This window comes from Anoplopoma fimbria, chromosome 7 (assembly GCF_027596085.1).
Source record: "Anoplopoma fimbria isolate UVic2021 breed Golden Eagle Sablefish chromosome 7, Afim_UVic_2022, whole genome shotgun sequence".
In the NCBI taxonomy this organism is placed as follows: domain Eukaryota; kingdom Metazoa; phylum Chordata; class Actinopteri; order Perciformes; family Anoplopomatidae; genus Anoplopoma; species Anoplopoma fimbria.
In genome coordinates this window covers 19,122,605-19,144,778 of record NC_072455.1, presented here as the reverse complement: position 1 = coordinate 19,144,778, position 22,174 = coordinate 19,122,605, and the positions used below count along the sequence as shown (strand labels likewise).

The 22,174-nt window shown below is 44.0% G+C and overlaps 1 protein-coding gene across 1 annotated transcript in view; it reads right to left on the bottom strand.

The window, feature by feature from the left end:
• LOC129093176 (uncharacterized) overlaps positions 1-22,174 on the bottom strand; it is a 42,138-nt gene that overhangs the window by 3,870 nt on the left and 16,094 nt on the right. Inside the window, exons 3-5 of the mRNA XM_054601094.1 lie at positions 7,648-7,712; positions 7,409-7,557; positions 7,308-7,318 (exon numbers count right to left, since the gene is read on the bottom strand). Of these exons, the coding sequence (XP_054457069.1) occupies positions 7,308-7,318; positions 7,409-7,557; positions 7,648-7,712 (225 nt within the window). The remainder of the gene's footprint in view (positions 1-7,307; positions 7,319-7,408; positions 7,558-7,647; positions 7,713-22,174) is intronic.

The window sequence follows — 22,174 nt, the reverse complement described above, 5'->3', positions numbered from 1 at the left end:
GTGCAGCAGTTGTAGGTGCAGCTGTAGTCGCTGCTGCTGTTGTAGGTGCAGCAGTTGTAGGTGCAGCTGTCGTAGGTGCAGCTGTCGTAGGTGCAGCAGTAGTCGGTGCAGCTGTTGTAGGTGCAGCTGTCGTAGGTGCTGCAGTTGTAGGTGCAGCTGTAGTCGCTGCTGCTGTTGTAGGTGCAGCAGTAGTCGGTGCTGCTGTTGTAGGTGCGGCAGTTGTAGGTGCAGCTGTAGTCGGTGCTGCTGTTGTAGGTGCAACTGTTGTAGGTGCAGCAGTAGTCGGTGCAGCTGTAGTCGGTGCTGCTGTTGTAGGTGCAGCAGTTGTAGGTGCAGCTGTTGTAGGTGCGGCAGTTGTAGGTGCAGCAGTGGTCGGTGCAGCTGTTGTAGGTGCAGCAGTTGTAGGTGCAGCAGTTGTAGCTGCAACTGTTGTAGGTGCAGCAGTAGTCGGTGCAGCTGTAGTCGGTGCTGCTGTTGTAGGTGCAGCAGTTGTAGGTGCAGCTGTTGTAGGTGCGGCAGTTGTAGGTGCAGCAGTAGTCGGTGCAGCTGTTGTAGGTGCAGCAGTTGTAGGTGCAGCAGTTGTAGGTGCAGCAGTAGTCGGTGCAGCTGTTGTAGGTGCAGCAGTTGTAGGTGCAGCAGTTGTAGGTGCTGCTGTTGTAGGTGCAGCTGTTGTAGGTGCAGCTGTCGTAGGCGCTGCTGTTGTAGGTGCGGCAGTTGTAGGTGCAGCTGTAGTCGGTGCTGCTGTTGTAGGTGCAGCAGTTGTAGGTGCAGCTGTCGTAGGTGCGGCAGTTGTAGGTGCAGCTGTAGTCGCTGCTGCTGTTGTAGGTGTAGCAGTTGTAGCTGCAACTGTTGTAGGTGCAGCAGTAGTCGGTGCAGCTGTAGTCGGTGCTGCTGTTGTAGGTGCAGCAGTTGTAGGTGCAGCTGTTGTAGGTGCGGCAGTTGTAGGTGCAGCTGTTGTAGGTGCAGCAGTTGTAGGTGCAGCAGTAGTCGGTGCTGCTGTTGTAGGTGCAGCAGTTGTAGCTGCAACTGTTGTAGGTGCAGCAGTAGTCGGTGCAGCTGTAGTCGGTGCTGCTGTTGTAGGTGCAGCAGTTGTAGGTGCAGCAGTTGTTGTAGGTGCAGCTGTCGTAGGTGCTGCTGTTGTAGGTGCAGCAGTTGTAGGTGCAGCTGTAGTCGGTGCTGCTGTTGTAGGTGCAGCAGTTGTAGGTGCAGCTGTCGTAGGTGCGGCAGTTGTAGGTGCAGCTGTAGTTGGTGCTGCTGTTGTAGGTGCAGCAGTAGTCGGTGCAGCAGTAGTCGGTGCTGCTGTTGTAGGTGCAGCTGTTGTAGGTGCAGCTGTCGTAGGTGCAGCAGTAGTCGGTGCAGCTGTTGTAGGTGCAGCTGTCGTAGGTGCAGTAGTAGTCGGTGCAGCTGTAGTCGGTGCTGCAGTTGTAGGTGCAGCAGTAGTCGGTGCAGCTGTTGTAGGTGCAGCTGTTGTAGGTGCGGCAGTTGTAGGTGCAGCTGTAGTCGGTGCTGCTGTTGTAGGTGCAGCAGTTGTAGGTGCAGCTGTCGTAGGTGCGGCAGTTGTAGGTGCAGCTGTAGTCGGTGCTGCTGTTGTAGGTGCAGCTGTAGTCGGTGCTGCTGTTGTAGGTGCAGCAGTTGTAGGTGCAGCAGTTGTAGCTGCAACTGTTGTAGGTGCAGCAGTAGTCGGTGCAGCTGTAGTCGGTGCTGCTGTTGTAGGTGCAGCTGTTGTAGGTGCGGCAGTTGTAGGTGCAGCAGTAGTCGGTGCAGCTGTTGTAGGTGTGGCAGTTGTAGGTGCAGCAGTAGTCGGTGCAGCTGTCGTAGGCGCTGCTGTTGTAGGTGCAGCAGTTGTAGGTGCAGCTGTCGTAGGTGCGGCAGTTGTAGGTGCAGCTGTAGTTGGTGCTGCTGTTGTAGGTGCAGCAGTAGTCGGTGCAGCAGTAGTCGGTGCAGCTGTCGTAGGCGCTGCTGTTGTAGGTGCAGGAGTTGTAGGTGCAGCTGTCGTAGGTGCGGCAGTTGTAGGTGCAGCTGTAGTTGGTGCTGCTGTTGTAGGTGCAGCAGTAGTCAGTGCAGCAGTAGTCGGTGCAGCAGTTGTAGGTGCAGCTGTAGTCGCTGCTGCTGTTGTAGGTGCAGCAGTTGTAGGTGCAGCTGTCGTAGGCGCTGCTGTTGTAGGTGCAGCAGTTGTAGGTGCAGCTGTAGTTGGTGCTGCTGTTGTAGGTGCAGCAGTTGTAGGTGCAGCTGTCGTAGGCGCTGCTGTTGTAGGTGCAGCAGTTGTAGGTGCAGCTGTAGTTGGTGCTGCTGTTGTAGGTGCGGCAGTTGTAGGTGCAGCTGTAGTTGGTGCTGCTGTTGTAGGTGCAGCAGTAGTCGGTGCAGCAGTAGTCGGTGCTGCTGTTGTAGGTGCAGCAGTAGTCGGTGCTGCTGTTGTAGGTGCAGCAGTAGTCGGTGCAGCTGTAGTCGGTGCTGCTGTTGTAGGTGCAGCTGTTGTAGGTGCGGCAGTTGTAGGTGCAGCAGTAGTCGGTGCAGCTGTTGTAGGTGCAGCAGTTGTAGGTGCAACTGTTGTAGGTGCAGCAGTTGTCGGTGCAGCTGTAGTCGGTGCTGCTGTTGTAGGTGCAGCTGTTGTAGCAGCAGTGCGGTGCTGCTGTTGTAGGTGCAGCAGTTGTAGTGCAGCTGTTGTAGGTGCAGCTGTTGTAGGTGCAGCAGTTGTAGGTGCAGCTGTTGTAGGTGCAGCAGTAGTCGGTGCAGCAGTTGTCGGTGCTGCTGTTGTAGGTGCCGCAGTTGTAGGTGCAGCAGTTGTAGGTGCAGCTGTCGTAGGTGCTGCTGTTGTAGCTGCAGCAGTTGTAGCTGCAGCTGTTGTAGGTGCTGCTGTTGTAGGTGCAGCAGTAGCGGTGCTGCTGTTGTAGGTGCAGCAGTAGTCGGTGCTGCAGTTGTAGGTGCAGCAGTAGTCGGTGCTGCAGTTGTTGGTGCTGCTGTCGTGATTTGTGCAGTCGTAGGTGCTGCAGCTATTATAAAATATAACATTCAAAAGGATTAAGAAAGCACAGACTACCTACGATAACTCATTTTTATTCATAGCTGATGCTAGACTGATTTGTGTGTTGTGAAAGAAACATTCGATGAAGTGCAGGCAATCTGCTTAACATCACTCAGCTTACCAATTATAATCAGGAAAATTGATATGATCCGTCCGACATCCATCCTTTTTCTTTTGAATGTCTATAAATTGAACAATACAGGGACTTAGTCACAGAGGCAGCATGTTGAAAGTGATTTTGCAACAGTTTTCACTATAATTACTGTTTAAGTTGCGCTCAGTATTCCACCTTCAAATTTCAGTATTTAATACAGCAGTAATTTAAGTTTTTTAAAACAACATTCAAATGGAAATGTTACATTTTTCATCCAAAAACAGCGATAAATCATTATTCGTCCACCTCATAACAATCCTCACCTTGAACCATGTAGATTTTATTCTTTGATACAAAGGATAAAATATAACACAATTTTTAAACATCTACAATCAGAATTTGATTATAGGAAGCTTGTGTTTGTAACTAAAGCAGTGCATTATTTACAATACTAAGAAAAGAAGAGAAATGCATTTGTCATAAATGAAGGAAGGAATTTTAAATATATAGACACATAATGTCTAATGCAATGAAAAGCATGAACATTTCCTAAAAGTAGAGCAGAGGTTATTATTAAGATGCATTGGTACTAAACATAAAATATATAAACATACAATTATTAAACAGAAACATGCATACCTTCTCTCGTTCTCTCTCTTTCTCACACACGCACAGTGTAAAATTGTACAGAAATCTATGTATTGACTTAAAAATGTACTCACCGAAATTAAAAAGAAATGAGATGAGAAGTTCTAAATTTCCCTTTCTATCTGCTTTCGATGTTTAAAACTATTTCAGTGTCTATGAATTTAGTCCACTTCACGCCTGTGATATTGCAAACCTTACATGTTATGTGATGGTCTACATCTAACAAGGCCTTTATACTGAAGGGCTAATGACGTCACTCATTGCAACACTATTCAGATAAGTTGAAAAGAATTTCATTGACCAAAACCAAACCGTGGTAAATGATATCAGTTGTCACTTTGTCAGTTTCTTGGCTTAGTGTCCTGGCACATTCCCTCCTTTGTCCAGTGAAACAAGTTGCTGGTGCATTCCACCTCCATAAATGTAAAGGGAAGTTCTACAAATATGACAGTCGGTGAGAACAAACAAAAGAATATAGATTCATTGGATGAATTATACATACATATATATGCCACAATACAGTTAAAGTACAAAACAATAATGTTCATATGGACACATATAAAAAAAAAGCTGAACATGTATGCAACAACTTCAGGTTTGTCTGGTTCATGTTTATGTCAGGTTGCATAGCTTTTAGTTTCAGTGACATCTTTGGCTTCATAGTCAATCCCTTTGTGGTTTTTGAATTGCATTTCCTCATAATCACCCGTCAATTAAACAGTGTTGACAATCGTTAGACTTACATGTTGATTCATGCCAGATTAGTGTTGTCTCCTATTTCCAAAACTTAACCATAACAATTCTAATGAAAATAAATGAAACCTAAAGAAACTACGATGTAGGTCACTATTAGACATTTTATACTACCGTCATATGTGAATAAGTCCTGACATTAAGCGCTGGAAACATAAAATTGAAGACACTGATGTTTTTGTTTTCTTTCAATTTATTTAAAATATTGGGTGACATAGATAAATCAAATATTTCACAACATTTAACTAAACTATATAATCCTGTATAATCATTTTTATCTATGTTTTTAAAAAAAATATCCACTCTAAAGCTCCACACACGATTTTTACATATCTATATATATATTTCGAAAAAAACGGTTCCCCCTTCGGGTAAACAATGTTAGCTCTTTCAGCTGGTTTACCGTAGTTTGTACTTTTAGCGCTGATACCTAGGCGAGCTACCGGCTGAGGCGTCGCTGTGTTGAGAGCTGTTGAGAGTCAATCGAAATGCTTCCAATCTTTTACTACGCACCTTAATTTCGGTAACTTCATTATTCTGTTTTTACGGTATTAATGTGGTAGCTTTAAAATGACTGTTAGGAACTTCTAACTGTTTACGAAACAGTCTCAAAGAAGCCTAAACGAGACCATCAGTGAGAAGATGGGCTATTTCTGTAAAAGCAGTGGTACAGAGGAGATCTTTGCCTTGCTGCTCTGGGAGCCAACACCTACATTATGCTGCTGGAGGGGCTGGCTGTATTGCAGGGCGTGCTGGAAGGAAGGGAGGCAGGGAAGATCCAGAACCAGGACTTTTTATTTATTTATTTGTAGACAGCCATCAAATGTGTCATGCCTACTTCTTTTAGGTGTGTATTTAAGAAACAAAACGATAAATAACCATGTACAAAGTCATTTCAGTCATTTATTAACAAAATAATATTAATAACATTTTGTGATGTATTTTTTGGCTCTGTGCCGGGGGTATTCTTGCCTGATATCAGACAGAATTGTCAATTCATTTCAAGTCGAGGTTTGGGGTTTTGCTCGATGATGCGGGTGAATTTAAAGGTGTGGAGCCAGGCAAGGGGTATTGGGCAATACCAGAAAGATCACATCGTCTCCACTGTCAACAGTGTTCTGTGTGGTCGTGACCTTGGAAGTCAATTCTTCCCTAAGAACACAAGTCCGTTCTTTGCAAACTTGGGTTTGAGAACCGCCTCAAGTGCGGCTGGCCCAATATGGTCATTCATGTACTCACTTACTACCCTCTGTTTCTATAGAAACTACATCTGTTTGACTTTGAAAACAAAGTTTAATATGGGATTCGTTCAGTGTCACGCTAAGGACTCAGAAAGGTGAGAAAGGTGCATTTAGATGAAAGAAATCATATAAATGACATTATCAAAACAAAAAAAATTTAATATGGTGTGAATTCATCATTATTTACAACAATTTTATTTGAAATTGTCATTGAATCATCTCATTTTACATATATCAACATTGAGAAGAAGTAGTGGGACATGAACAAAAGCGGATTTTGGGTACATAAAATGCATTATTTAGTAATTACTTTTTATGACAAGATTTGTAACAACACTGTCTATATATTTATCAAGCATAATATGACACATTTTAAAATAATTCCACAATTTCACTGCTGGGACATAGAATTAATCATAGTTTCACGAAAAACACGCTAAAATCCTTTTTTTCGTGAGAGACATAATGGAAGATTTACTCTGACCATGGGTGGTTGTTTTAAAGCTGTTGGTTACTTTGAGCTAGATGCGATTTAAGGACAATATATCTCTCAGGCTGCCTGGCAGTGTTTGAATAGATACAATAATCCCATAATGTAAACTATGCACCACTCCCAGTTCTCTCTTCCTGGACAAACCTGATTCACTGACACAACAACTTCTAAGACCGGCTGATTGTAAGAAGCTACTGTGGAACTTAATCAAAGAACATTTCACGGCAGGGCTGATTGTATGCAAATCTCACTTGTGCTTTAATTGAAGTTCCTGACATGAACATGCCCTGATAGTCTTTCTATTTACCCACGCACAAATCAATTTTTTTTTTTTAAAACAGAGAACATTTACATTCTTCAAAGACTGTTCCGATCATTGTAATGTTTCTGACAGAAATTGTCCAAACTAAAAGAAAGCTTTACATGATTACATAAATTCACTTTATTTGCAGTGCATATTTATGCAAACACATATATAATTTATACAGGGATGATAAAACTATGTATTGGATCAGTGTTGGGACTTGGATGGGTATCTCATTTAATTCCAGACATTTGTTCACTTTACAATGTGCTACCTTTATCTCATGTTCCCAACTGTAACAGAAAATGTTGAGAATAATTTCTCAGTTATACTTTATAGTGCGGCAGATTTTACTTGTGTAGCACAAGACTAAGCAAGACAGCATTAGTAACTGTCATTAAGTTAATTATTATTAAGTTAAATATTGCTAGAGGACAATGCTAACTGAAGCAAGATTCATTTGTGAATTAAAAGCGCAATTATTTTCTGCCATCCAACAGATTCATGTCATATTGTGATCTTATTTTTCTTGTGATGATTAAATGGGACTTTGGTAGTAAGTCTTAAGCTGTACAAGACAATCATCTTGGATTTTTACTGACAACAAAGTCATTTTTCATACCAGTGATGGCATTCATGTATTGTTGGAAATTCATCAAAAAAAATCAGCACTGATGCTATTGTTGGCTTGACAGTAGCCAAGACAACAGTACGAGACAGGATGCGGTGACGAGACTGATCTTGTGGCTTACTCCACTGGAAGCTGTAAATTAAATAAAAACAAAACATTCATTTAAAAAACAGTTGTACAACTTTTGGAATGTTTGATCAATTTGCGCTCAACATAGCTTACCTGTGCCATTCACGTTGATGGAGCTGGTTTCAATGTCGAAGCCAGTGACGTTTGGGGCTGCGTTGATCAAAACATTTGCTATCTGACTGTTGTTAGGAGCCAATGTGCTCACAAATTGAAGGTCCATGTTGGCGATGACTGATCCACTTCTGCAAAAGGTGAAACAAAAAACATTGTTTGAAATATTAGATTAAGGCCACTTTTCTTAGATTGTAACACTGTAGCTCTCAACACAATACCTGAATGACACCACGTTCAAGGACCTGAAGGAGGAAGGGAATCGACTTCGGTAGAAAGGTTCAAGCTGCAAAAACAGAAATTAAGTTGTATTTAAGCAGTTATTTTAACTTCAGCCTTGTAGGCGAACAGCTTTTTCTAAACGTCTTTCTAATTTTAGAGAATCTTTCAAAAATTGTAGATATATTTAGCTCTCTGATACGTTATTAAGCAAGTTGCCTTATGTTGGTATTATTAAGCCTTTCTGACACTGCTTCAATGAAAACTCAAATTTGGATAGTGCATCTTAGTCTACATGGTGACATATTCAATTATGCAAAGGATATTGATTGAAACACAATATTTTCACATTTTTATTAACAGCATCATTAATAGAAATACATTTATACCAAAATATACTATATATCATGACTTATTGGGGAATTCAAGCCCGAATGCAACTACCCTTTGTTGCTTGATCACATTTTTTCTGGCGCTGCCAAGATTAAAATCAGGCAATTCAATCAATTGAGATTGATTTGTAAAATAGCAGACGATTCAAGGTCATCCTGAGCTGGTGGTGTAGTATTCTTCTCTTAATATGTTCCCATTTATGTGTCTGTCATCAATTATTCAGATATAATGGACAAGTAAGTTTAATTTATTTGAGTGGGAGCTCGACATCTTTTATAAAACAATTCACTACTTGTACCAGCAGAATTTATTGCATAGGTGAGACTTACCTCTCTTTTTATCGTTGCCGCTCGCCCTCTAAAAGCTGGTGATGAAGGATCCGACAATTCAGGTGTAAATGTGTCTCGAACTGATGTGAAAGACACTCTTGATGTGGTGAGTGCTACAGTTGTTGTAGGTGCAGCAGTTGTAGGTGTTGCTGTTGTAGGTGCAGCAGTTGTAGGTGCAGCAGTCGTAGGTGCTGCTGTTGTAGGTGCAGCAGTTGTAGGTGCTGCTGTTGTAGGTGCAGCTGTAGTCGGTGCTGCTGTTGTAGGTGCTGCTGTTGTAGGTGCAGCAGTAGTCGGTGCATCAGTTGTAGGTGCTGCTGTTGTAGGTGCAGCAGTTGTAGGTGCTGCTGTTGTTGGTGCAGCAGTTGTAGGTGCTGCTGTTGTAGGTGCAGCAGTAGTCGGTGCGGCTGTTGTAGGTGCAGCTGTAGTCGGTGCTGCTGTTGTAGGTGCAGCTGTGGTAGGCGCTGCTGTTGTAGGTGCAGCAGTTGTAGGTGCAGCAGTTGTAGGTGCTGCTGTTGTAGGTGCAGCAGTAGTCGGTGCGGCTGTTGTAGGTGCAGCAGTAGTAGGTGCAGCAGTAGTAGGTGCAGCAGTTGTAGGTGCTGTTGTTGTAGGTGCAGCAGTAGTAGGTGCAGCAGTTGTAGGTGCTGATGTTGTAGGTGCAGCAGTTGTAGGTGCTGCTGTTGTAGGTGCAGCAGTAGTCGGTGCGGCTGTAGTCGTTGCTGCTGTTGTAGGTGCAGCTGTGGTAGGCGCTGCTGTTGTAGGTGCAACAGTTGTAGGTGCAGCAGTTGTAGGTGCTGCTGTTGTAGGTAGGGTGCAGTTAGTCGGAGCTGCTGTTGTAGGTGCAGCAGTTGTAGGTGCGGCTGTTGTAGGTGCAGCAGTAGTCGGAGCTGCTGTTGTAGGTGCGGCAGTCGTCAGTGCTGCTGTTATAGGTGCGGCTGTAGTTGGTGCTGCTGTTGTAGGTGCAGCTGTGGTAGGTGCTGCTGTTGTAGGTGCGGCAGTAGTTGGTGCTGCTGTTGTAGGTGCAGCTGTGGTAGGCGCTGCTGTTGTAGGTGCAACAGTTGTAGGTGCTGCTGTTGTAGGTGCTGCTGTTGTAGGTGCAGCAGTAGTCGGTGCTGCTGTTGTAGGTGCAGCAGTAGTTGGTGCAGCTGTTGTAGGCACGGCTGTTAGGTTGTAGGTGCAGCTAGTCGGAGCTGCTGTTGTAGGTGCTGCTGTTGTGGGTGCTGCTGTTGTAGGTGTTGCTGTTGTTGGTGCTGCTGTTGTAGGTGCAGCTGTCGTAGGTGCTGCTGTTGTAGGTGCAACAGTTGTAGGTGCTGCTGTTGTAGGTGCAGCAGTTGTAGGTGCTGCTGTTGTAGGTGCAGCAGTTGTAGGTGTTGCTGTTGTAGGTGCTGCTGTTGTAGGTGCATCTGTAGTTAGGTGCTGCTGTTGTAGGTGCTGCAGTTGTAGGTGTTGCTGTTGTAGGTGCAGCAGTTGTAGGTGCGGCTGTTGTAGGTGCAGCAGTAGTCGGTGCAGCTGTAGTCGGTGCGGCGTTGTAGGTGCAGCAGTTGTAGGTGCTGCTGTTGTAGGTGCAGCAGTGTCGGTGTTGTTGTTGTAGGTGCAGCAGTTGTAGGTGCAGCTGTCGTAGGCGCTGCTGTTGTAGGTGCAGCAGTAGTTGGTGCAGGTGTAGTCGGTGCTGCTGTTGTAGGTGCAGCAGTTGTAGGTGTTGCTGTTGTAGGTGCAGCAGTAGTCGGTGCTGCTGTTGTAGGTGCAGCTGTGGTAGGCGCTGCTGTTGTAGGTGCAGCAGTTGTAGGTGCAGCAGTTGTAGGTGCTGCTGTTGTAGGTGCAGCAGTAGTCGGTGCGGCTGTTGTAGGTGCAGCAGTAGTAGGTGCAGCAGTAGTAGGTGCTGCTGTTGTAGGTGCAGAAGTAGTCGGTGCGGCTGTTGTAGGTGCAGCAGTTGTAGGTGCCGCTGTTGTAGGTGCTGCTGTTGTAGGTGTTGCTGTTGTAGGTGCAGCAGTTGTAGGTGCTGCAGTTGTAGGTGCAGCAGTTGTAGGTGCAGCAGTCGTAGGTGCGGCTGTTGTAGGTGCAGCAGTAGTCGGTGCAGCTGTAGTCGGTGCGGCCGTTGTAGGTGCAGCAGTTGTAGGTGCTGCTGTTGTAGGTGCAGCAGTAGTCGGTGCAGTTGTTGTAGGTGCAGCAGTTGTAGGTGCAGCTGTCGTAGGCGCTGCTGTTGTAGGTGCAGCAGTAGTCGGTGCAGCAGTAGTCGGTGCTGCTGTTGTAGGTGCAGCAGTTGTAGGTGCGGCTGTTGTAGGTGCAGCAGTAGTCGGTGCTGTAGTTGTAGGTGCAGCAGTTGTAGGTGCTGCTGTTGTAGGTGCAGCAGTAGTCGGTGCAGCTGTTGTAGGTGCAGCAGTTGTAGGTGCAGCTGTCGTAGGCACTGCTGTTGTAGGTGCAGCAGTAGTCGGTGCAGGTGTAATCGGTGCTGCTGTTGTAGGTGCAGCAGTTGTAGGTGCGGCTGTTGTAGGTGCAGCAGTAGTCGGTGCTGCTGTTGTAGGTGCAGCAGTTGTAGGTGCTGCAGTTGTAGGTGCAGCAGTAGTCGGTGCAGCTGTAGTCGGCGCTGCTGTTGTAGGTGCTGCTGTTGTAGGTGCAGCAGTTGTAGGTGCTGCAGTTGTAGGTGCAGCAGTAGTAGGTGCTGCTGTTGTAGGTGCTGCTGTTGTAGGTGGTGGTTCTGTAGGTGCAGCAGTTGTAGGTGGTGGTTCTGTAGGTGCAGCAGTTGTAGGTGGTGGTTCTGTAGGTGCAGCAGTTGTAGGTGGTGGTTCTGTAGGTGCAGCAGTTGTTGGTGCTGCTGTCGTGATTTGTGCAGTCGTAGGTGCTGCAGCTATTATAAAATATAACATTCAAAAGGATTAAGAAAGCACAGACTACCTACGATGACTCATTTTGATTCATAGCTGATACTAGACTGATGTGTGTGTTGTGAAAGAAACATTCGATGAAGTGCAGGCAATCTGCTTAACATCACTCAGCTTACCAAATATAATCAGGAAAATTGATATGATCCGTCCGACATCCATCCTCTTTCTTTTGAATCTCTACAAATTGAACAATACAGGGACTTAGTCACAGAGGCAGCATGTTCAAGGGGATTTTTGCGACAGTTTTCACAACAATTATTACCATTTAATTTGCGCAGAGTAATCAACCATAGCATGACAGTATTTAGTATAGTAGTATTTTTTCTTTTAACACAACATTCAAATGGAACTGTTAAATCTTTCATTCAAAAACATCTATAAAACAATACGTGTTCTCCTAATAACAATCCTCACCTTGAACCATGTAGATTTTATACTCTGATACAAAGTATGAAATGCAACGTTTTATACACTTTTTTTTTTTAACAGAATTTGACTATAGGGAGCTAGTTTGTTTGAAACCAAAGCAGTGCATTATTTACAATGTTAAGAAAAGAAGACAAAATGCATGTGCCATAAATGAAGGAAGGAATTTTAAATATATAGACACATAATGTCTAATGCAATGAAAAGCATAAACATTTCCTAAAAGTAGAGCAGAGGTTATTATTAAGATGCATTGGTACTAAACATAAAATATATAAACATACAATTATTAAACAGAAACATGCATACCTTCTCTCGTTCTCTCTCTTTCTCACACACGCACAGTGTAAAAATTTACAGAAATCTATGTATTGACTTAAAAATGTACTCACCGAAATTAAAAAGAAATGAGATGAGAAGTTCTAAATTTCCCTTTCTATCTGCTTTCGATGTTTAAAACTATTTCAGTGTCTATGAATTTAGTCCACTTCACGCCTGTGATATTGCAAACCTTACACGTTATGTGATGGTCTACATCTAACAAGGCCTTTATACTGAAGGCGAATAAAGGTTAATGACGTGACTCATGGCAACACTATCGAATTAAGTTGAATAACATTCTCAATGAACAAAACCAAACCCTGGTAAATGATATTAGTCACTTTGTCAGTTTCTTGGCTTAGTGTCCTGGCACATTCCCTTCTTTTTTCCTGTGAAACAAGTTGCTGGTGCATTCCACCTCAAATGTAACGGGAAGTTCCTCAAATATGACAGTAAAAAAAATATATCAGTAAAAACAAACAAATAAATATAGATTCATTGGATGAATTATATATATATGACACAATACAGTTAAAGTACAAAATAATAATGTTCATATGGACGCATTTAAAAAAAAAAAAAAAGCATCTTTTATGTCTACTGCATAGCTTTTAGTTTCAGTGACGTCTTTGGCTTCATAGTCAATCCCTTTGTGATTTTTGAATTGCATTTCCTCATAATCACCTGTCAATTAAACAGTGTTGACAATCGTTAGACTTACATGTTGATTCATGCCAGATTAGTGTTGTCTCCTATTTCCAAAACTTAACCATAACAATTCTAATGAAAATAAATGAAACCTAAATATACTATGATGCAGGTCACTACTAGACGTTTTATACTACCGTCATATGTGAAAAAGTCCTGACATTAAGCGCTGGAAACATAAAATTGAAGACACTGATGTTTTTGTTTTCTTTCAATTTATTTGAAATTTTGTGTGACTACAAAGGAACATAGATAAATCAAATATTTCACAACATTTAACAAAACTTTAATGTAGGAAATAAAATTGGAGATTCAAGAGTTCTTATGAACATTTAAAATCACTTTAGAAGCCTGTTTATCTTTATGTTTGTGTAATTTCTCCATTTCAGAAGACCAACTGTACAGAGAAAATTTCATGTTTTTTTATTCTGTTCTGATTTTTAAACTAAATAAACGTCCTTGTTGTGTAGTTAAAATGCTCAGTATCTATCCAGAATATTTGTGTGTAAATACAATATAAGAGCAGATGACAAATGTCTTTTTTCTAGTCCATAGAAATCACAAGATTATTCAATTTACAGTCTAACCCTCTCCAACACATTTTTACTGGATATATATAAATTCTCAAACTAATCAGCCTCTCGGGCAAATCGTTTGTTAATATATATAAAAAAGATGCTTTCACAATGAATTAATCTTTCTTTACAATTTAAATCTAAAAACATAATTTCAAGTTCTAAAGCTCAATACTTTAATCAATACAGTTTACAAACAAAACAAAAGAACTCTTCAAAACAGTGGTGTAGATTTTGCAACAGGTGATAAGGTTTCTCAGTCAGTTGTGCCACTGAATATTACCTACCAACGTTTTAACCATCTTATCATTTTATCATTAACCAATACACGGCAAATTGCCATGTTTGAGTGTCTTCTGCAAGGAACCAAAGTGAAACAAAATATCAGGTTCCTGGTAGCAGCAGCTGTTTACGCCAACACAGGCAGGTGGAGCTGTAGGCTCTCAGTTAAGCTATATTGTAACTTCATGAATTGGTTGAAAAAAATCAATAATAATATTGCTGAGCATTTTTATGGTTTTGTTTTGCCCAAATTAAATTACACTTATTTATATATATATATATTATTATATATATATATATATATATATATATATTTTACACTTGTGAAGGAGGACCCCGACTTACCCTGCAAACCTGGGTGGAAGCTAAATGAGGACCCGTGCTAGACCGTTAACGTTAATTGGGGTACTGACATACTTACACGGGCTATGCTTGGTTGGTTTGAGGGAACAGGTTGGTCTGCCGTGGGCCCCTTTTCAAAAGGAGCAGGTATGGAGGAATCGGCGGCTAAAGGTGTTTCAGCCTAGGTCGTCTATTATTGCAGACCATTCTACACTTGGTATAAATAAGAAAATTAACGGTGCATGATTTTCAGATATATGTATACCATTATCTTTATATATATATATTATTAAATTATTAATTTGATAGTAAGTTCATCCGAAGTCTTCCACTACAAGATTCTTAGATATTTACTGACAAGTCATACCATTGATGGAAATTCAGCACTAATGCTATTGTTGGCTTGACAGTAGCCAAGACAACACCACCAGGCAGGATGCGGTGATGAGACTGATCTTGTGGCTTACTCCATTTGATGCAGTTGTAGGTGCAGCAGTAGTCGGTGCATCAGTTGTAGGTGCTGCAGTTGTAGGTGCAGCAGTTGTAGGTGCAGCAGTTGTTGGTGCAGCAGTTGTCGGTGCAGCTGTAGTTGGTGCTGCTGTTGTAGGTGCTGCTGTTGTTGGTGTAGCTGTTGTAGGGGCTGCTGTCGTAGGTGCGGCTGTTGTCGGTGCTGCTGTTGTAGGTGCTGCAGTTGTAGGTGCGGCTGTTGTAGGGGCAGCTGTCGTAGGTGCAGTTGTAGTCGGTGCGGCTGTTGTAGGTGCTGCTGTCGTAGGTGCAGCAGTAGTTAGTGCAGCTGTAGTCGGTGCAGCTGTAGTCGGTGCTGCTGTTGTAGGTGCGGCTGTAGTCGGTGCTGCTGTTGTAGGTGCAGCTGTAGTAGGCGCTGCTGTTGTAGGTGCAACAGTTGTAGGTGCAGCAGTTGTAGGAGCTGCTGTTGTAGGTGCAGCAGTAGTCGGTGCTGCTGTTGTAGGTGCAGCAGTAGTCAGTGCGGCTGTAGTCGGTGCTGCTGTTGTAGGTGCATCTGTAGTTGGTGCTGCTGTGGTAGGCGCTGCTGTTGTAGGTGTTGCTGTTGTAGGTGTTGCTGTTGTAGGTGCAGCAGTAGTTGGTGCAGCTGTTGTAGGCACGGCTGTCGTAGGCGCTTCTGTTGTAGGTGCTGCTGTTGTAGGTGCAGCCGTAGGTGCTGCTGTTGTAGGTGCAGAAGTAGTCGGTGCGGCTGTTGTAGGTGCAGCAGTTGTAGGTGCCGCTGTTGTAGGTGCTGCTGTTGTAGGTGTTGCTGTTGTAGGTGCAGCAGTTGTAGGTGCTGCAGTTGTAAGTGCAGCAGTTGTAAGTGCAGCAGTCGCAGGTGCGGCTGTTGTAGGTGCAGCAGTAGTCGGTGCTGCTGTTGTAGGTGCTGCTGTTGTAGGTGTTGCTGTTGTAGGTGCAGCAGTAGTCGGAGCTGCTGTTGTAGGTGCGGCTGTAGTTGGTGCAGCTGTTGTAGGTGCGGCTGTAGTTGGTGCAGCTGTTGTAGGTGCAGCTGTGGAAGGCGCTGCTGTTGTAGGTGCAACAGTTGTAGGTGCAGCAGTTGTAGGTGCTGCTGTTGTAGGTGCTGCAGTAGTCGGTGCTGCTGTTGTAGGTGCAGCAGTAGTCGGTGCAGCAGTTGTAGGTGCTGCTGTTGTAGGTGCAGCTGTGGTAGGCGCTGCTGTTGTAGGTGCCTCAGTTGTAGGAGCAGCAGTTGTAGGTGCTGCTGTTGTAGGTGCAGCAGTAGTCGGTGCATCAGTTGTAGGTGCTGCTGTTGTAGGTGTTGCTGTTGTAGGTGCAGCAGTTGTAGGTGCAGCAGTTGTAGGTGCTGCTGTTGTTGGTGCAGCAGTTGTCGGTGCAGCTGTAGTTGGTGCTGCTGTTGTAGGTGCTGCTGTTGTTGGTGTAGCTGTTGTAGGGGCAGCTGTCGTAGGTGCGGCTGTTGTTGGTGTAGCTGTTGTAGGGGCAGCTGTCGTAGGTGCGGCTGTTGTCGGTGCGGCTGTTGTAGGTGCTGCTGTCGTAGGTGCAGCTGTTGTAGGCACGGCTGTCGTAGGCGCTTCTGTTGTAGTTGCTGCTGTTGTAGGTGCAGAAGTAGTCGGTGCGGCTGTTGTAGGTGCAGCAGTTGTAGGTGCCGCTGTTGTAGGTGCTGCTGTTGTTGGTGTAGCTGTTGGAGGGGCAGCTGTCGTAGGTGCGGCTGTTGTTGGTGCTGCTGTTGTAGGTGCTGCAGTAGTCGGTGCGGCTGTCGTAGGCGCTTCTGTTGTAGGTGTTGCTGTTGTAGGTGCGGCTGTTGTAGGGGCAGCTGTCGTAGGTGCAGTTGTAGTCGGTGCGGCTGTTGTAGGTGCTGCTGTCGTAGGTGCAGCAGTAGTTAGTGCAGCTGTAGTCGGTGCAGCTGTAGTCGGTGCTGCTGTTGTAGGTGCGGCTGTAGTCGGTGCTGCTGTTGTAGGTGCTGCTGTTGTAGGTGCTGCTGTTGTAGGTGCTGCTTTTGTAGGTGTTGCTGTTGTAGGTGCAGCAGTAGTCGGTGCGGCTGTTGTAGGTGCAGCAGTAGTCGGTGCAGCTGTAGTCGGTGCTGCTGTTGTAGGTGCAGAAGTAGTCGGTGCGGCTGTAGTCGGTGCTGCTGTTGTAGGTGCAGCTGTGGTAGGCGCTGCTGTTGTAGGTGCAGCAGTTGTAGGTGCAGTAGTTGTAGGTGCTGCTGTTGTAGGTGCAGCAGTAGTCGGTGCGGCTGTTGTAGGTGCAGCTGTAGTCGGTGCAGCTGTAGTCGGTGCTGCTGTTGTAGGTGCGGCTGTAGTCGGTGCTGCTGTTGTAGGTGCTGCTGTTGTAGGTGTTGCTGTTGTAGGTGCAGCAGTTGTAGGTGCTGCTGTTGTAGGTGCAGCAGTTGTAGGTGCTGCTGTTGTAGGTGCAGCAGTAGTCGGTGCGGCTGTTGTAGGTGCAGCAGTAGTCGGTGCAGCTGTAGTCGGTGCTGCTGTTGTAGGTGCAGAAGTAGTCGGTGCGGCTGTAGTCGGTGCTGCTGTCGTAGGTGCAGCAGTAGTCAGTGCAGCTGTAGTCGATGCAGCTGTAGTCGGTGCTGCTGTTGTAGGTGCGGCAGTAGTCGGTGCTGCTGTTGTAGGTGCGGCTGTAGTCGGTGCTGCTGTTGTAGGTGCAGCTGTGGTAGGCGCTGCTGTTGTAGGTGCGGCTGTTGTAGGTGCAGCAGTAGTCGGTGCAGCTGTTGTAGGTGCTGCTGTTGTAGGTGCAGCAGTAGTCGGTGCGGCTGTTGTAGGTGCAGCAGTAGTCGGTGCAGCCGTTGTAGGTGCTGCTGTCGTAGGTGCAGCAGTAGTCAGTGCAGCTGTAGTCGGTGCAGCTGTAGTCGGTGCTGCTGTTGTAGGTGCGGCAGTAGTCGGTGCTGCTGTTGTAGGTGCGGCTGTAGTCGGTGCTGCTGTTGTAGGTGCAGCTGTGGTAGGCGCTGCTGTTGTAGGTGCAGCTGTTGTAGGTGCAGCAGTAGTCGGTGCAGCTGTTGTAGGGGCAGCTGTCGTAGGTGCAGTTGTAGTCGGTGCGGCTGTAGTCGGTGCTGCTGTTGTAGGTGCAGCTGTGGTAGGCGCTGCTGTTGTAGGTGCAGCAGTAGTCGGTGCAGCTGTTGTAGGGGCAGCTGTCGTAGGTGCAGTTGTAGTCGGTGCGGCTGTTGTAGGTGCAGCAGTAGTCGGTGCAGCTGTAGTCGGTGCTGCTGTTGTAGGTGCAGAAGTAGTCGGTGCGGCTGTAGTCGGTGCTGCTGTTGTAGGTGCAGCTGTGGTAGGCGCTGCTGTTGTAGGTGCAGCAGTTGTAGGTGCAGTAGTTGTAGGTGCTGCTGTTGTAGGTGCAGCAGTAGTCGGTGCGGCTGTTGTCGGTGCAGCTGTAGTCGGTGCTGCTGTTGTAGGTGCGGCTGTGTTGTCGGTGCTGCTGTTGTAGGTGCTGCTGTTGTAGGTGCTGCTGTTGTAGGTGTTGCTGTTGTAGGTGCAGCAGTTGTAGGTGCTGCTGTTGTAGGTGCAGCAGTTGTAGGTGCTGCTGTTGTAGGTGCAGCAGTAGTCGGTGCGGCTGTTGTAGGTGCAGCAGTAGTCGGTGCAGCTGTAGTCGGTGCTGCTGTTGTAGGTGCAGCAGTAGTCGGTGCAGCTGTTGTAGGTGCTGCTGTTGTAGGTGCAGCAGTAGTCGGTGCGGCTGTTGTAGGTGCAGCAGTAGTCGGTGCAGCCGTTGTAGGTGCTGCTGTCGTAGGTGCAGCAGTAGTCAGTGCAGCTGTAGTCGGTGCAGCTGTAGTCGGTGCTGCTGTTGTAGGTGCGGCAGTAGTCGGTGCTGCTGTTGTAGGTGCGGCTGTAGTCGGTGCTGCTGTTGTAGGTGCAGCTGTGGTAGGCGCTGCTGTTGTAGGTGCGGCTGTTGTAGGTGCAGCAGTAGTCGGTGCAGCTGTTGTAGGGGCAGCTGTCGTAGGTGCAGTTGTAGTCTGTGCGGCTGTAGTCGGTGCTGCTGTTGTAGGTGCAGCTGTGGTAGGCGCTGCTGTTGTAGGTGCCTCAGTTGTAGGAGCAGCAGTTGTAGGTGCTGCTGTTGTAGGTGCAGCAGTAGTCGGTGCATCAGTTGTAGGTGCTGCTGTAGTCGGTGCTGCTGTTGTAGGTGCTGCTGTTGTAGGTGCAGCAGTTGTAGGTGCGGCAGTTGTAGGTGCTGCTGTTGTAGGTGCAGCAGTAGTCGGTGCTGCAGTTGTTGGTGCTGCTGTCGTGGTTTGTGCAGTCGTAGGTGCTGCAGCTATTATAAAATATAACATTTAAAAGGATTAAGAAAGCACAGACTACCTACGATGACTCATTTTGATTCATAGCTGATGCTAGACTGATGTGTGTGTTGTGAAAGAAACATTCGATGAAGTGCAGGCAATCTGCTTAACATCACTCAGCTTACCAAATATAATCAGGAAAATTGATATGATCCGTCCGACATCCATCCTTTTTCTTTTGAATCTCTATAAATTGAACAATACAGGGACTTAGTCACAGAGGCAGCATGTTCAAGGGGATTTTTGCGACAGTTTTCACAACAATTATTACCATTTAATTTGCGCAGAGTAATCAACCATAGCATGACAGTATTTAGTATAGTAGTATTTTTTCTTTTAACACAACATTCAAATGGAACTGTTAAATCTTTCATTCAAAAACATCTATAAAACAATACGTGTTCTCCTAATAACAATCCTCACCTTGAACCATGTAGATTTTATACTGTGATACAAAGTATGAAATGCAACGTTTTATACACGTTTTTTTTTTAACAGAATTTGACTATAGGGAGCTAGTTTGTTTGAAACTAAAGCAGTGCATTATTTACAATGTTAAGAAAAGAAGACAAAATACATGTGCCATAAATGAAGGAAGAACATTTTTAGTTTTAAATATATAGACACATAATGTCTAATGCAATGAAAAGCATAAACATTTCCTAAAAGTAGAGCAGAGGTTATTAAGATGCATTGGTACTAAACATAAAATATATAAACATACAATTATTAAACAGAAACATGCATACCTTCTCTCGTTCTCTCTCTTTCTCACACACGCAGTGTAAAATTGTACAGAAATCTATGTATTGACTTAAAAATGGACTCACCGAAATTAAAAAGAAATGAGATGAGAAGTTCTAAATGTCCCTTTCTATCTGCTTTCGATGTTTAAAACTATTTCAGTGTCTATGAATTTAGTCCACTTCACGTCTGTGATATTGCAAACCTTACATGTTATGTGACGGTCTACATCTAACAAGGCCTTTATATTGAAGGGCTAATGACGTCACTCATTGCAACATTATTCAGATAAGTTGAATAACATTCTCGATGAACAAAACCAAACCCTGGTAATTATATTAGTTGTCGCTTTGACAGTTTCTTGGCTTAGTGTCCCGGCACATTCCCTTTTTTTGTCCTGTGAAACAAGTTGCTGGTGCATTCCACCTCCATAAATGTAACGGGACGTTCCACAAATATGACAGTAAAACAGTAAAAACAAACAAATAAATATAGATTCATTGGATGAATTATATATATATATGACACAATACAGTTAAAGTACAAAATAAAAATGTTCATATGGACGCATTTAAAAAAAAAAAAAAAGAAGCATCTTAGCTTTATTTCCTAATATGTTTCTTAGTAGGTGACAGTCCATTACATTACATTACATTACAGTCATTTAGCAGACGCTTTTATCCAAAGCGACTTACAGGAAGTGTATTCAACATAGGTATTCATTCCAGTCCATTACATATCTATGTTCAAGCAAGAAGTCCCCATATTTAATACATGCTTAATATCAACTGGTATTCTTCAACTGGCTCTTTAAGACTTTTCAAGGCCTGCAGATGCCAAGTTACACTGCCTTTTTTTTTTAACATACAGATGTTTCAAAAGTGGATTGAATATTTTAATTTTAACCTTACAACTTTGAGACACAGCCAGTGATTTGTTTTTCATGATAATTATTTTATATTCTTTTTATACTGGCAGTCGAATATACTATGATGCAGGTCACTACTAGACGTTTTATACTACCGTCATATGTGAAAAAGTCCTGACATTAAGCGCTGGAAACATAAAATTGAACACACCGATGGAGGGAGCACTTTATGTATGCGCTAAATGTTGGACATTTCTAGTACAGGTGGAATACCAGTTTGTAGGTATTTTCTCACTACTAGGGAGGGCCCCTTTAGCAAAGAGGCACTTTACCCTCCTCCCACCAACAGGGAACATAAGGAATGGCAAGTAGCATCCTTTCTCTCTGAAGTCACACTGTTCTGTGTTCGATTGTTTTTCCATGGTTCATGTTCCTTTCTCTTGTTTGGGTACGGATTGCAACTCGGCTTCATAAACACAAATGATAGAGAATAATATTCAGATACTGTCGTTGAATGTGAACGGTTTAAACAACCCTGTTAAACGACGGAAAATAATGACAAAATTAAGGAAGGACAAGGTACAGATTATATATCTACAGGAGACACATTTGTCTAGGCAGGAACATGAGAAGCTTAAGAAGTTTGGCTATGCAAATACATTTTATAGTTCATTCCACCAGGGTTTTAGAAGAGGTGTGGCTATACTACTCTCTAACTCGGTGAAATTCGAATGTATTAAAGAAATCAGTGATAAAGAAGGTAGATATATTATTGTGAAAGGAAAACTGGAAAACGAAGAAGTAACATTGGTCAATGTTTATGCCCCACCCAACAGTGAAAAGCCCTTCTTTAAAACTCTACTGGACAATATCCTTGAAATGGAGGGAGTACTAATATGTGGAGGTGACTTTAATATTGTCATGAATAGTAGTCTAGACACAACAAACAATAGGAAAAATACCAACCATGTCACAAAAATGATCAAGACCTTATTTAAAGAATTTGGGATAGTTGATATTTGGAGGGAGTTTCATCCCTCTAAAAGGGACTATACACACTACTCAGCACCTAATAAAAGTTATGCCAGAATTGACTATTTTTTTTATGAATAAAAAGGACATATACAGAGTTATGGAGTGTAAAATCGAAGCAGCAGACGTGTCGGACCACTGTGCAGTTTATCTTAAAGTCAAACTAAAACCACACGAGAAAAAGACGTTATGGAGGTTAAATGTTGGATTACTAAATAGTAAATCTGTTGTTGAGGAGATCAAAAAAGAGATTATAACATATCAAAAAGAAAACGACAACGGAGAGGTTAATGCTGTAATCTTGTGGGATGCTCTTAAAGCAGTTATGAGAGGGAAACTCATTGCGAAGACGGCATCTATCAAGAAATCTAAAGAAGCAGCATACAGGAAGGAAAAGGAAAAATTACTGGAAATTGAAAAACAACACAAATATACTCGAGACTCGACATTGCTACCAAAAATTAAAGAAATTAGAGACAATATAGATAAACTATTAACCTCTGACATAGAAAAGAAAACAAGATTTCTTAAAAAATCCTACTATGAAGTGGGACCCAAAGCAAATAAATTACTGGCAAAAAGACTGCAAAAACAACAGGCAGATAGGACCATTCATAAGATAAGGGATACTGTCACAAATCAGGTATCCTCTGAACCGAAAGAGATTGAAACCATCTTCAGGAACTATTATCAAAATTTGTATAGTCAACCTCCATCCGCTGATGCTGATCAGATTAGAGCCTTTCTAGAGACGCTCGACCTACCAGCAATTGGGAAAGAGCAGAATGACCTTCTGACTTCACCCATCACAAAACTAGAAATAGAGAAAGCCATGGGTAGACTGAAAACAAACAAATCCCTTGGCAGTGATGGTCTA